Below are 12,736 nucleotides of genomic sequence, written 5' to 3'. Positions count from 1 at the left end.
CTTCAAGAGCTTTTGATGGATTTGCAGGTGGTTGATAAACCAATGCCGGCTGTCCTTATGAACTGTGACAATCAAACAGTGATTGCCAAGGCTAAGAGTTCAAAGGACAACATGAAATCCACAAAGCACATAAGAAGAAGATTGAAATCTGTCAGAAAATCAAGAAACTCCGGAGTAATTGTTGGAAATATGCCCTAGAGGCAATAATAAAAGGATTATTATTATATTTCCTTGTTCATGATAATTGTCTTTTATTCATGCTATAATTGTGTTATCCGGAAATCGTAATACATGTGTGAATACTTAGACACCAACATGTCCCTAGTAAGCCTCTAGTTGACTAGCTCGTTGATCAACAGATATACATGGTTTCCTGACTATGGACATTGGATGTCATTGATAACGAGATCACATCATTAGGAGAATGATGTGATGGACAAGACCCAATCCTAAACATAGCACAAGATCGTATAGTTCGTTTGCTAGAGTTTTCCAATGTCAAGTATCTTTTCCTTAGACCATGAGATCGTGTAACTCCCGGATACCGTAGGAGTGCTTTGGGTGTACCAAACGTCACAACGTAACTGGGTGACTATAAAGGTATACTACGGGTATCTCCAAAAGTGTCTGTTGGGTTGACACGGATCAAGACTGGGATTTGTCACTCCGTATGACGGAGAGGTATCACTGGGCCCACTCGGTAATGCATCATCATAATGAGCTCAAAGTGACCAAGTGTCTGGTCACGGGATCATGCATTACGGTACGAGTAAAGTGACTTGCCGGTAACGAGATTGAACGAGGTATTGGGATACCGACGATCGAATCTCGGGCAAGTAACACACCGATTGACGAAGGGAATTGTATACGGGGTTGCTTGAATCCTCGACATCGTGGTTCATCCAATGAGATCATCGAGGAGCATGTGGGAGCCAACATGGGTATCTAGATCTCGCTGTTGGTTATTGACCGGAGAGCAATCTCGGTCATGTCTACATGTCTCCCGAACCCGTAGGGTCTGCACACTTAAGGTTCGGTGACGCTAGGGTTGTAGGGATATGTATATGCAGTAACCCAAAAGTTTTTCGGAGTCCCAAATGAGATCCCGGACGTCACGAGGAGTTTCGGAATGGTCCAGAGGTAAAGAATTATATATAGGAAGTGCTATTTCGGCCATCGGGACAAGTTTCGGGGTCACCGGTATTGTACCGGGACCATCGGAAGGGTCCCGGGGGTCCACCGGGTGGGGCCACCTATCCCGAAGGGCCCCATGGGCTAAAGTGGGAAGGGATCCAGCCCAAAGTGGGCTGGGGCGCCACTTTCCCCTAGGGCCCATGCGCCTAGGGTAGGGGAAACCCTAAAGGGGGGCACCCCCTTGCTTGGGGGGTAAGCCCCCCACCCCTTGGCCGCCGCCCCCCCTAGGAGATTGCATCTCCTAGGGCCGGCGCCTCCCCTAGGCTCCCTATATATAGTGGGGGTGGGGGGGGGGGGAAGGAGGGCCTCTCACCCACGCCTTTGGTGCCTCCCTCTCCCTCTCCAACACCTCCTCCTCCTCCATAGAGCTTGGCGAAGCCCTGACGGAGTACTGCAGCTCCACCACCACCACTCCGTCGTGCTGCTGCTGGAGCCATCTTCCTCAACCTCTCCTTCCCCCTTGCTGGATCAAGAAGGAGGAGACGTCACGCTGACCGTACATGTGTTGAACGCGGAGGTGCCGTCCGTTCGGCGCTAGGATCTCCGGTGATTTGGATCACGTCGAGTACAGCTTCCTCATCCCCGTTCTTTGAACGCTTCCGCGCGTGTTCTACAAAGGTATGTAGATGCAATCCGATCACTCGTTGCTAGATGAACTCCTAGATGGATCTTGGTGAAGCCGTAGGAAATTTTTTGTTTTCTGCAACGTTCCTCAACAGTGGCATCATGAGCTAGGTCTATGCGTAGTTCCTTTTGCACGAGTAGAACACAATTTGTTGTGGGCGTAGATGTTGTCAACTTTCTTGCCGCTACTAGTCTTATTTTGCTTCAACAGTATTGTGGGATGAAGCGGCCCGGACCAACCTTACACGTACGCTTACGTGAGACCGGTTCCACCGACTGACATGCACTAGTTGCATAAGGTGGCTGGCGGGTGTCTGTCTCTCCCACTTTAGTTGGAGCGGATTTGATGAAAAGGGTCCTTATGAAGGGTAAATAGAAGTTGACAAATCACATTGTGGCTTTCACGTAGGTAAGAAAACGTTCTTGCTAGAACCCTATTTCAGCCACGTAAAACTTGCAACAACAATTAGAGGACGTCTAACTTGTTTTTGCAGCAAGTGCTTTGTGATATGATATGGCCAAAGTTGTGATGAATGATGAATGATATATATGTGATGTATGAGATGTTCATGCTATTGTAATAGGAATCACGACTTGCATGTCGATGAGTATGACAACCGGCAGGAGCCATAGGAGTTGTCTTTATTTTTTGTATGACCTGCGTGTCATTGAGAAACGCCATGTAAATTACTTTACTTTATTGCTAAACGTGTTAGCCACAGTAGTAGAAGTAATAGTTGGCGAGCAACTTCATGGAGACACGATGATGGAGATCATGATGATGGAGATCATGGTGTCATGCTGGTGACAAGATGATCATGGAGCCCCAAGATGGAGATCAAAGGAGCTATGTGATATTGGCCATATCATGTCACTATTATTATTTGATTGCATGTGATGTTTATCATGTTTCTACATCTTGTTTACTTAGAATGACTGTAGTAAATAAGATGATCCCTCATAATAATTTCAAGAAAGTGTTCCCCCTAACTGTGCACCGTTGCGACAGTTCGTTGTTTCGAAGCACCACATGATGATCGGGTGTTAGATTCCAACGTTCACATACAACGGGTGTAAGACAGATTTACACATGCAAACACTTAGGTTGACTTGACGAGCCTAGCATGTACAGACATGGCCTCGGAACACAGAAGACTGAAAGGTCGAGCATGAGTCGTATAGAAGATACGATCAACATGAAGATGTTCACCGATGTTGACTAGTCCGTCTCACGTGATGATCGGACACGGCCTAGTTAACTCGGATCATGTTATACTTAGATTACTGGAGGGATGTCTATCTAAGTGGGAGTTCATTGAATAATTTGATTAGATGAACTTAATTATCATGAACTTAGTCTAATTTTTTTACAATATGTCTTGTAGATCAAATGTCCAACGTAGTCCTCAACTTCAACGCGTTCCTAGAGAAAACCAAGCTGAAAGACGATGGCAGCAACTACACGGACTGGGTCCGGAACCTGAGGATCATCCTCATAGCTGCCAAGAAAGATTATGTCCTACAAGCACCGCTAGGTGACGCACCTGTTCTCCCTGCAGAACAAGACGTTATGAACGCTTGGCAGGCACGTACCGATGACTACTCCCTCGTTCAGTGCGGCATGCTTTACAGCTTAGAGCCGGGGCTCCAAAAGCGTTTTGAGAGACACGGAGCATATGAGATGTTCGAAGAGCTGAAAATGGTTTTCCAAGCTCATGCCCGGGTCGAGAGATATCAAGTCTCCGACAAGTTCTTCAGCTGTAAGATGGAGGAAAACAGTTCTGTCAGTGAGCACATACTCACTATGTCTGGGTTGCATAACCGCTTGACTCAGCTGGGAGTTAATCTCCCGGATGACGCGGTCATTGACAGAATCCTTCAGTCGCTTCCACCGAGCTACAAGAGCTTTGTGATGAACTTCAATATGCAGGGGATGGAAAAGACCATTCCTGAAGTATTTGCAATGCTGAAATCAGCAGAGGTAGAAGTCAAAAAGGAACATCAAGTGTTGATGGTGAATAAAACCACTAAGTTCAAGAAGGGCAAGGGTAAGAAAGCCTTCAAGAAGGACGGCAAGGGAGTTGCCGCGCCCGGCAAGCAAGCTGCCGGGAAGAAGCCAAAGAATGGACCCAAGCCCGAGACTGAGTGCTTTTATTGCAAGGGAAGTGGTCACTGGAAGCGGAACTGCCCCAAATACTTAGCGGACAAGAAGGCCGGCATCACGAAAGGTATATGTGATATACATGTAATTGATGTGTACCTTACCAGTACTCATAGTAGCTCCTGGGTATTTGATACCGGTGCGGTTGCTCACATTTGTAACTCAAAACAGGAGCTGCGGAATAAGCGGAGACTGGCGAAGGACGAGGTGACGATGCGCGTCGGGAATGGTTCCAAGGTCAATGTGATCGTCGTCGGCACGCTACCTCTACATTTACCTTCGGGATTAGTTTTAAACCTTAATAATTGTTATTTAGTGCCAGCTTTGAGCATGAACATTGTATCAGGATCTCGTTTAATTCGAGATGGCTACTCATTTAAATCCGAGAATAATGGTTGTTCTATTTATATGAGAGATATGTTTTATGGTCATGCTCCGATGGTGAATGGTTTATTCTTAATGAATCTCGAGCGTAATGCTACACATGTTCATAGTGTGAGTACCAAAAGATGTAAGATTGATAATGATAGTCCCACATACTTGTGGCACTGCCGCCTTGGTCACATAGGTGTCAAACTCATGAAGAAGCTCCATGCTGATGGACTTTTAGAGTCTCTTGATTACGAATCATTTGACACGTGCGAACCATGCCTCATGGGTAAAATGACCAAGACTCCGTTCTCAGGAACAATGGAGCGAGCAACCAACTTATTGGAAATCATACATACTGATGTGTGCGGTCCAATGAGTGTTGAGGCTCGCGGTGGCTATCGTTATGTTCTCACCCTCACTGATGACTTGAGTAGATATGGGTATGTCTACTTAATGAAACACAAGTCTGAGACCTTTGAAAAGTTCAAGGAATTTCAGAGTGAGGTTGAGAATCAACGTGACAGGAAAATCAAGTTCCTGCGATCAGATCGTGGAGGAGAATACTTGAGTCACGAGTTTGGCACACACTTAAGAAAATGTGGAATAGTTTCACAACTCACGCCGCCTGGAACACCTCAGCATAATGGTGTGTCCGAACGTCGTAATCGCACTCTATTAGATATGGTGCGATATATGATGTCTCTTACCGATTTACCGCTATCTTTTTGGGGCTATGCTTTAGAGACTGCCGCATTCACTTTAAATAGGGCTCCGTCGAAATCCGTTGAGACGACACCGTATGAATTATGGTTTGGGAAGAAACCTAAGCTGTCGTTTCTAAAAGTTTGGGGATGCGATGCTTATGTCAAGAAACTTCAACCTGAAAATCTCGAACCCAAGTCGGAAAAATGCGTCTTCATAGGATACCCTAAAGAAACTATTGGGTATACCTTCTACCTCAGATCTGAAGGCAAGATCTTTGTTGCCAAGAATGGATCCTTTCTAGAGAAGGAGTTTCTCTCGAAAGAAGTAAGTGGGAGGAAAGTAGAACTTGATGAAGTATTACCTCTTGAACCAGAAAATGGCGCAACTCAAGAAAATGTTCCTGAGGTGCCTGCACCGACTAGAGAGGAAGTTAATGATGATGATCAAGATACTTCTGATCAAGCTCCTACTGAAATTCGAAGGTCCACAAGGACACGTTCCGCACCAGATTGGTACGGCAACCCTGTCTTGGAAATCATGTTGTTAGACAACAGTGAACCTTCGAACTATGAAGAAGCGATGGCGGGCCCGGATTCCGACAAATGGCTGGAAGCCATGAAATCCGAGATAGGATCCATGTATGAAAACGAAGTATGGACTTTGACTGACTTGCCCGTAGAGCGGCGAGCCATAGAAAATAAATGGATCTTTAAGAAGAAGACAGACGCGGATGGTAATGTGACCATCTATAAAGCTCGGCTTGTCGCTAAGGGTTATCGACAAGTTCAAGGGGTTGACTACGATGAGACTTTCTCACCGGTAGCAAAGCTGAAGTCCGTCCGAATCATGTTAGCAATTGTCGCATTCTATGATTATGAAATATGGCAAATGGACGTCAAAACGGCATTCCTTAATGGTTTCCTTAAGGAAGAATTGTATATGATGCAGCCGGAAGGTTTTGTCGATCCTAAGTATGCTGACAAGGTGTGCAAGCTCCAACGCTCGATTTATGGGCTGGTGCAAGCATCTCAGAGTTGGAACATTCGCTTTGATGAGATGATCAAAGCGTTTGGGTTTATGCAGACTTATGGAGAAGCCTGCGTTTACAAGAAAGTGAGTGAGAGCTCTGTAGCATTTCTCATATTATATGTAGATGACATACTTTTGATGGGAAATGATATATAGCTTTTGGACAGCATTAAGGCCTACTTGAATAAGATTTTTTCAATGAAGGACCTTGGAGAAGCTGCTTATATATTAGGCATCAAGATCTACAGAGATAGATCAAGATGCCTCATAGGTCTTTCACAAAGCACATACCTTGATAAGATATTGAAGAAGTTCAATATGGATCAGTCTAAGAAGGGGTTCTTGCCTGTGTTGCAAGGTGTGAAATTGAGCTCAGCTCAATGTCCGACCACGGCAGAAGATATAGAAGAGATGAGTGTCATCCCCTATGCCTCAGCCATAGGTTCTATGCCATGCTGTGTACCAGACCTGATGTAAACCTTGCCGTGAGTTTGGTAGGAAGGTACCAAAGTAATCTCGGCAAGGAACACTAGACAGCGGTCAAGAATATCCTGAAGTACCTGAAAAGGACTAAGGAAATGTTTCTCGTTTATGGAGGTGACGAAGAGCTCGTCGTAAAAGGTTACGTCGACGCTAGCTTCGACACATATCTGGATGACTCTAAGTCACAAACCGGATACGTGTATATTTTGAATGGTGGGGCAGTAAGCTGGTGCAGTTGCAAGCAGAGCGTCGTGGCGGGATCTACATGTGAAGCGGAGTACATGGCAGCCTCGGAGGTAGCACATGAAGCAATTTGTGTGAAGAAGTTCATCACTGACCTAGGAGTCATACCCAATGCGTCGGGGCCGATCAAGCTCTTCTGTGACAACACTGGAGCTATTGCTCTTGCCAAGGAGCCCAGGTTTCACAAGAAGACAAGGCACATCAAGCGTCGCTTCAACTCCATTCGTGAAAATGTTCAAGATGGAGACATAGATATTTGTAAAGTACATACGGACCTGAATGTAGCAGATCCGTTGACTAAACCTCTCCCTAGAGCAAAACATGATCAACACCAGAATTCCATGGGTGTTCGATTCATCATAATGTAACTAGATTATTGACTCTAGTGCAAGTGGGAGACTGTTGGAAATATGCCCTAGAGGCAATAATAAAAGGATTATTATTATATTTCCTTGTTCATGATAATTGTCTTTTATTCATGCTATAATTGTGTTATCCGGAAATCGTAATACATGTGTGAATACTTAGACACCAACATGTCCCTAGTAAGCCTCTAGTTGACTAGCTCGTTGATCAACAGATAGTCATGGTTTCCTGACTATGGACATTGGATGTCATTGATAACGAGATCACATCATTAGGAGAATGATGTGATGGACAAGACCCAATCCTAAACATAGCACAAGATCGTATAGTTCGTTTGCTAGAGTTTTCCAATGTCAAGTATCTTTTCCTTAGACCATGAGATCGTGTAACTCCCGGATACCGTAGGAGTGCTTTGGGTGTACCAAACGTCACAACGTAACTGGGTGACTATAAAGGTATACTACGGGTATCTCCGAAAGTGTCTGTTGGGTTGACACTGATCAAGACTGGGATTTGTCACTCCGTATGACGAAGAGGTATCACTGGGCCCACTCGGTAATGCATCATCATAATGAGATCAAAGTGACCAAGTGTCTGGTCACGGGATCATGCATTACGGTACGAGTAAAGTGACTTGCCGGTAACGAGATTGAACGAGGTATTGGGATACCGACGATCGAATCTCGGGCAAGTAACATACCGATTGACGAAGGGAATTGTATACGGGGTTGCTTGAATCCTCGACATCGTGGTTCAGCCGATGAGATCATCGAGGAGCATGTGGGAGCCAACATGGGTATCCAGATCCCGCTGTTGGTTATTGACCGGAGAGCAATCTCGGTCATGTCTACATGTCTCCCGAACCCGTAGGGTCTGCACACTTAAGGTTCGGTGACGCTAGGGTTGTAGGGATATGTATATGCAGTAAACTGAAAGTTGTTCGGAGTCCCGGATGAGATCCCGGACGTTACGAGGAGTTTCGGAATGGTCCGGAGGTAAAGAATTATATATAGGAAGTGCTATTTCGGCCATCGGGACAAGTTTCGGGGTCACCGGTATTGTACCGGGACCACCGGAAGGGTCCCGGGGGTCCACCGGGTGGGGCCACTTATACCGGAGGGCCCCATGGGCTAAAGTGGGAAGGGATCCAGCCCAAAGTGGGCTGGGGCGCCACTTTCCCCTAGGCCCATGCGCCTAGGGTAGGGGAAACCCTAAAGTGGGCGCCCCCTTGCTTGGGGGGTAAGCCCCCCACCCCTTGGCCGCCGCCCCCCCTAGGCTCCCTATATATAGTGGGGGGGGAAGGAGGGCCTCTCACCCACGCCTTTGGTGCCTCCCTCTCCCTCTCCAACACCTCCTCCTCCTCCATAGAGCTTGGCGAAGCCCTGACGGAGTACTGCAGCTCCACCACCACCACGCTGTCGTGCTGCTGCTGGAGCCATCTTCCTCAACCTCTCCTTCCCCCTTGCTGGATCAAGAAGGAGGAGACGTCACGCTGACCGTACGTGTGTTGAACGCGGAGGTGCCGTCCGTTCGGCGCTAGGATCTCCGGTAATTTGGATCACGTCGAGTACAGCTTCCTCATCCCCGTTCTTTGAACGCTTCCGCGCGTGATCTACAAAGGTATGTAGATGAAATCCGATCACTCGTTGCTAGATGAACTCCTAGATGGATCTTGGTGAAACCGTAGGAAAATTTTTGTTTTCTGCAACGTTCCTCAACAGTAATAACGTTGGATTATATCCAGACGGCTAAGAATCTGGCAGACCCTTTTACGAAAGGGCTATCACGGATTATGATAGAAAATGCATCGAGGGAGATGGGTATGAGACCCACGTAAGTTGCCATGGGGGTAACCCAACCTATGTGATCGGAGATCCCGTGAATTAGGACATGGGAAAACAATCCAGCGGTCAACTGAGGAGAGTATCCTTAATTGACCCACTCCGTTGGAGATGCACAATACTTTGAATTCTGTAAGGCAGGCTGACTTTTGTCTTAATGTGTTCCAAAGCTTGTGTAAGCAAGATGCTAACCTACAGAGCATTCTTTGGAGGAACACACCTATGTGAGCCCGACTGCTGGTCACAGTCTATGAGATTGGGTAATCTCTAGTAAGCTCATGAGAAGGTACGGAGTATGACTAATAGGCTCCACCAGTGGGGTTTAGCCTTCGGCAGCCACGTATCAACTGACAATAGGTGAAACTTCTGCACGCCAAACTGACAATTCAAGGCATAGTCCATTGTTCAGTTGTGAAGAAGTCTAATCCTGTTACTCTAGGTGGAAGTTGAACTTAACAGTCTCCACTAAAAATTCTGGTATATCAAACATTGTTTGGAACAGTTGACAAACTTATGTGCCTCGAGATCTGGTGGTTGTTGGATTATGGATGGTCTTAGGCCCATATAAGACACTAATCTCTGGTTAATCTTGAGGCCCATGTATGAGATGGCAGGTGGTGGGAAGTTTAGTCCCACCTTGCTAGTTGAGGAGAGTTGAGACCCCTTTATAAGGGCTGCTCTACCACTTGCCATTGGGAGCTTGGGAAGAGGAGTAGTACACGCGCGCTCCTCCTTCTCCGCCGTCCGCCTCGCCTCGCCTCGTCACGACGCACGCGCGCCGCGGGTTGCGGGAATGAGCCGAGCCAAAGCTTATTTTTGCCGCTCAGGAATGAATTAATTAAGGGATTAATTAACGAGTCGCTAACATGTGGGCCACTGTCCAAGACGTTGGACTGTGGGCTGACTTGCGTTGCCGGGATTCGTCGACTCCCTTGTCGGGACCCGCATATTCGTCGACTCCCTTGCCGGGAGTGCGATCCTTGCCGGGAACAACGACTCCCTTGCCGGAGTGGGCCGACTCGGTCGTGGGCCTCGGCAAGGCCCACGACTTTCTTTCTTACATACTATATAAGAAGGCTCTGGCCAGTGAAGTAACCTAGTTCAGTTCACTCACTACCTCTCGCGTGACCTAGCCGTCATCTACTGTTCCTCACTCTGTGCTGCCTCCGGCGATTCCATCCCGACGACTACGTGCACAGCTGGTCGGGAGAGCAGGTGCCTCCGGAACCCTGTCGTTTGAGATCCTGCCCGGGAGAACGACAATAAGGTTTTTGGGGAGTGTCTCGACGCGACTGCTCCCGATCCGTCCCCAACTCTGTTCGCCTCTATTTCCACCACTTCCTCTGCATCGACACCATGGACGACGACGACGCCACTAAGAAGGCCACGGACGACGCCGAGGCTGCTGCTGCAGCCGCCGCGTTGGCCTGGCCAACCGAAGGGTATGATCTGTTCATCCCTCGTTTACTCGTACTTATGATAGCCGTATGTGCTGCTCATAGAAGGTTCGATTATATGTTCTGTACGTGCTAGTATGCTTAGGTATCGCTATGAGATGCATACCTTTTATGCCATGCTTACTGTTAACTCCTGGATAAGTCTAATCGGAAAAATGCTAATATCTCCAACACACACAAACAATAGACGGACGCAACGTGTCCGCCCCAGGTCCATGTGCCAGCCACCCAACTACCCCTGCTTGGTCCTTTTTAAATATCACATGTCGGGGGAGGGGGGGGGTGGAATTTGCGCCCACTCTTCTCCCTTCATTTGGCCTCTACAACCTGACAGTCAAACCCTAGGCCACCGTCTGCCTACCACTGGCACAAATGCCGTGGAAGTCCCCGGGCCGACTCCTCCTCGAGGCAGCATCACGGTGGGTATTGTACATGACCAGGGGTACTGGGAGGCGGCCATCCCAGTACCGTGGGCCCGACATTCACCTGCCGAATGACTAGAACCCTAAAAGGGGTTCCAGTGCCGGCCGGAGCTGGCCGCCGATCACGCGTGAGAGGTAGAGATCAGGTCCCTGATGACCTCCGCATGGTGTGCTCTTACATTGGGGCATTAAGCAATGGTTTAAGGTTGTACAATTTGCGGCAATAATAATTCTTGAGCAGTCTTAACATGCTCCCTCTTACCCCCTCTATTCACATGAGAGGCAGAGAATATAATACATTTGAGATTTTGATCTCATTAATTAGTGTTTTGAATAATTCATACCTTCTTACCTTACATATAAAAAGAAAGGGGGGGGGCGTTAAGATGAACCATGTTAAAATTTGGCATAATTATTTTTGGAGACGATCATTGCTAGATTGAAAAAAGTAGTGCGCGTTGGTTAGGCAAAGTCATACGTCATTACGTCCAAGGGATAAAACATTTCGGCAACTCGGTGCACATTTGATGATTCCATAGGGTGGACACTCACAAATAACCAATAAATAAAATTTCTCCAAGACGACTCAGAGGTGGACACAAATAAAGCTACATATTCTCTTTAATCGAACTAAAAACTCGCACTATATCTCATCTTCTAATAATGGTACCGACGGATCTTGACCTTGCCTCTGCAATTCTACTACGACCATGCCTCTGCAAAACAAAAATAAAATCAAAAGTTAAAGTACAATACAGAAATAGCACGTACTAATTCATGCACCCATGAAAGATTCTATCTCCATATAAAATGAAAACAGTTTAATTTATGCGGAACATACTAGTTACCTGGTTTGCCCAGTTAAGAAGCAGCTTCAGGGGCGGGTGCGGCCCTCAGCGGTGGCACGTGGCCTGCTCTCCGATCCACAAAAAGATACAAATTGTTCATAATGCAAGACGAGATAATGCAGAAAACAGTTTATAGTACGGAGAGCAAGAACTTACCCTCGCAAGATCCATAATCACTCAGAGCCGTGCCACAGATAACCGCCACACGAAGGATGTTTTCTCCATGCACGGGTGCCGACATGAGCTTGTCGAGGTCGCCGTCGTCCGATATGCGGCATATGCAGATGGGAGCGTTTACGAAGAGTGACCTCAGGCCGTCACAGCACTTGCCTTGGTTTGGAGGCTCCGGCGCGGTTTTGTTGGTGAAGTAATCCTTGCATGGCATCAGCCCCATCAGCGATGGTAGACACTCTTTCGGCTCCGGCTTCGCTGGTGGCGGCGGCGGCGGCAGCGCACTTGGCGTAGGTGGACAGAATATCGGCGGTATACAGAATAACTGTGGTAGAAACGAAAAGCAGGGAATGCACCATGCCGATGGTTTTGCTACTAAATCGTTGCTGGTGGAGGGGGCAGGGGCCTCCCTGACGGCCGCCGAAGGCTGCGGCGTGGCGGCGATCAGAACTACGGCGAGGAGCAAGGCGAGATGGGATTTGGATGGTGCCATCGGTCTCAGGTTGTGCGTTGCAGCGCTGGTTTGCAGCAAGTATGATGATTCTATGGCTATGGCTGGTGATCCATTTATACAGGATGCATGTGGAATGTGATGCGTTGAGATGCGGAGAGAAAGATGGGTTCTGTTTGGATTGATTGATTTCTTATCTAGCGGAACGATCAGGCGCGTATTTCGTATGTACGTTGTCGGCTTCTCTCCTCCAGAACTCTCCTGTTTCATGCAATTAAACTGATAATGACCACGTTTGGTTTTTACGAATTGATAATGGCCAAGTTTATTTTTTGGAGAAAAGATAATGACCAAGTTTGTTACTACGAG

At 47.3% G+C, this 12,736-nt stretch overlaps 1 protein-coding gene across 1 annotated transcript; it reads right to left on the bottom strand.

Annotated features, from left to right (window-relative positions):
- Positions 1 to 11,417: 11,417 nt before the first annotated feature.
- On the bottom strand, positions 11,418 to 12,512 carry LOC147984369 (non-specific lipid-transfer protein C6-like). The gene is made up of 3 exons (XM_087539747.1): positions 11,902 to 12,512; positions 11,746 to 11,808; positions 11,418 to 11,613 (listed from the first exon to the last, which is right to left on the bottom strand). The coding sequence occupies exons 1-2, from the start codon at positions 12,407 to 12,409 to the stop codon at positions 11,759 to 11,761; spliced, it is 558 nt and encodes a 185-aa protein (XP_087395873.1). The 5' UTR covers positions 12,410 to 12,512; the 3' UTR covers positions 11,418 to 11,613; positions 11,746 to 11,758.
- Between the last annotated feature and the right edge of the window lie 224 nt (positions 12,513 to 12,736).

The sequence above is a fragment of the Triticum urartu genome, chromosome 2A (genome assembly GCF_056163025.1).
Source record: "Triticum urartu cultivar PI428250 chromosome 2A, HENAU_Tu73, whole genome shotgun sequence".
Classification (NCBI taxonomy): Eukaryota; Viridiplantae; Streptophyta; class Magnoliopsida; order Poales; family Poaceae; genus Triticum; species Triticum urartu.
This window is presented reverse-complemented; position numbering and strand designations above follow the sequence as displayed.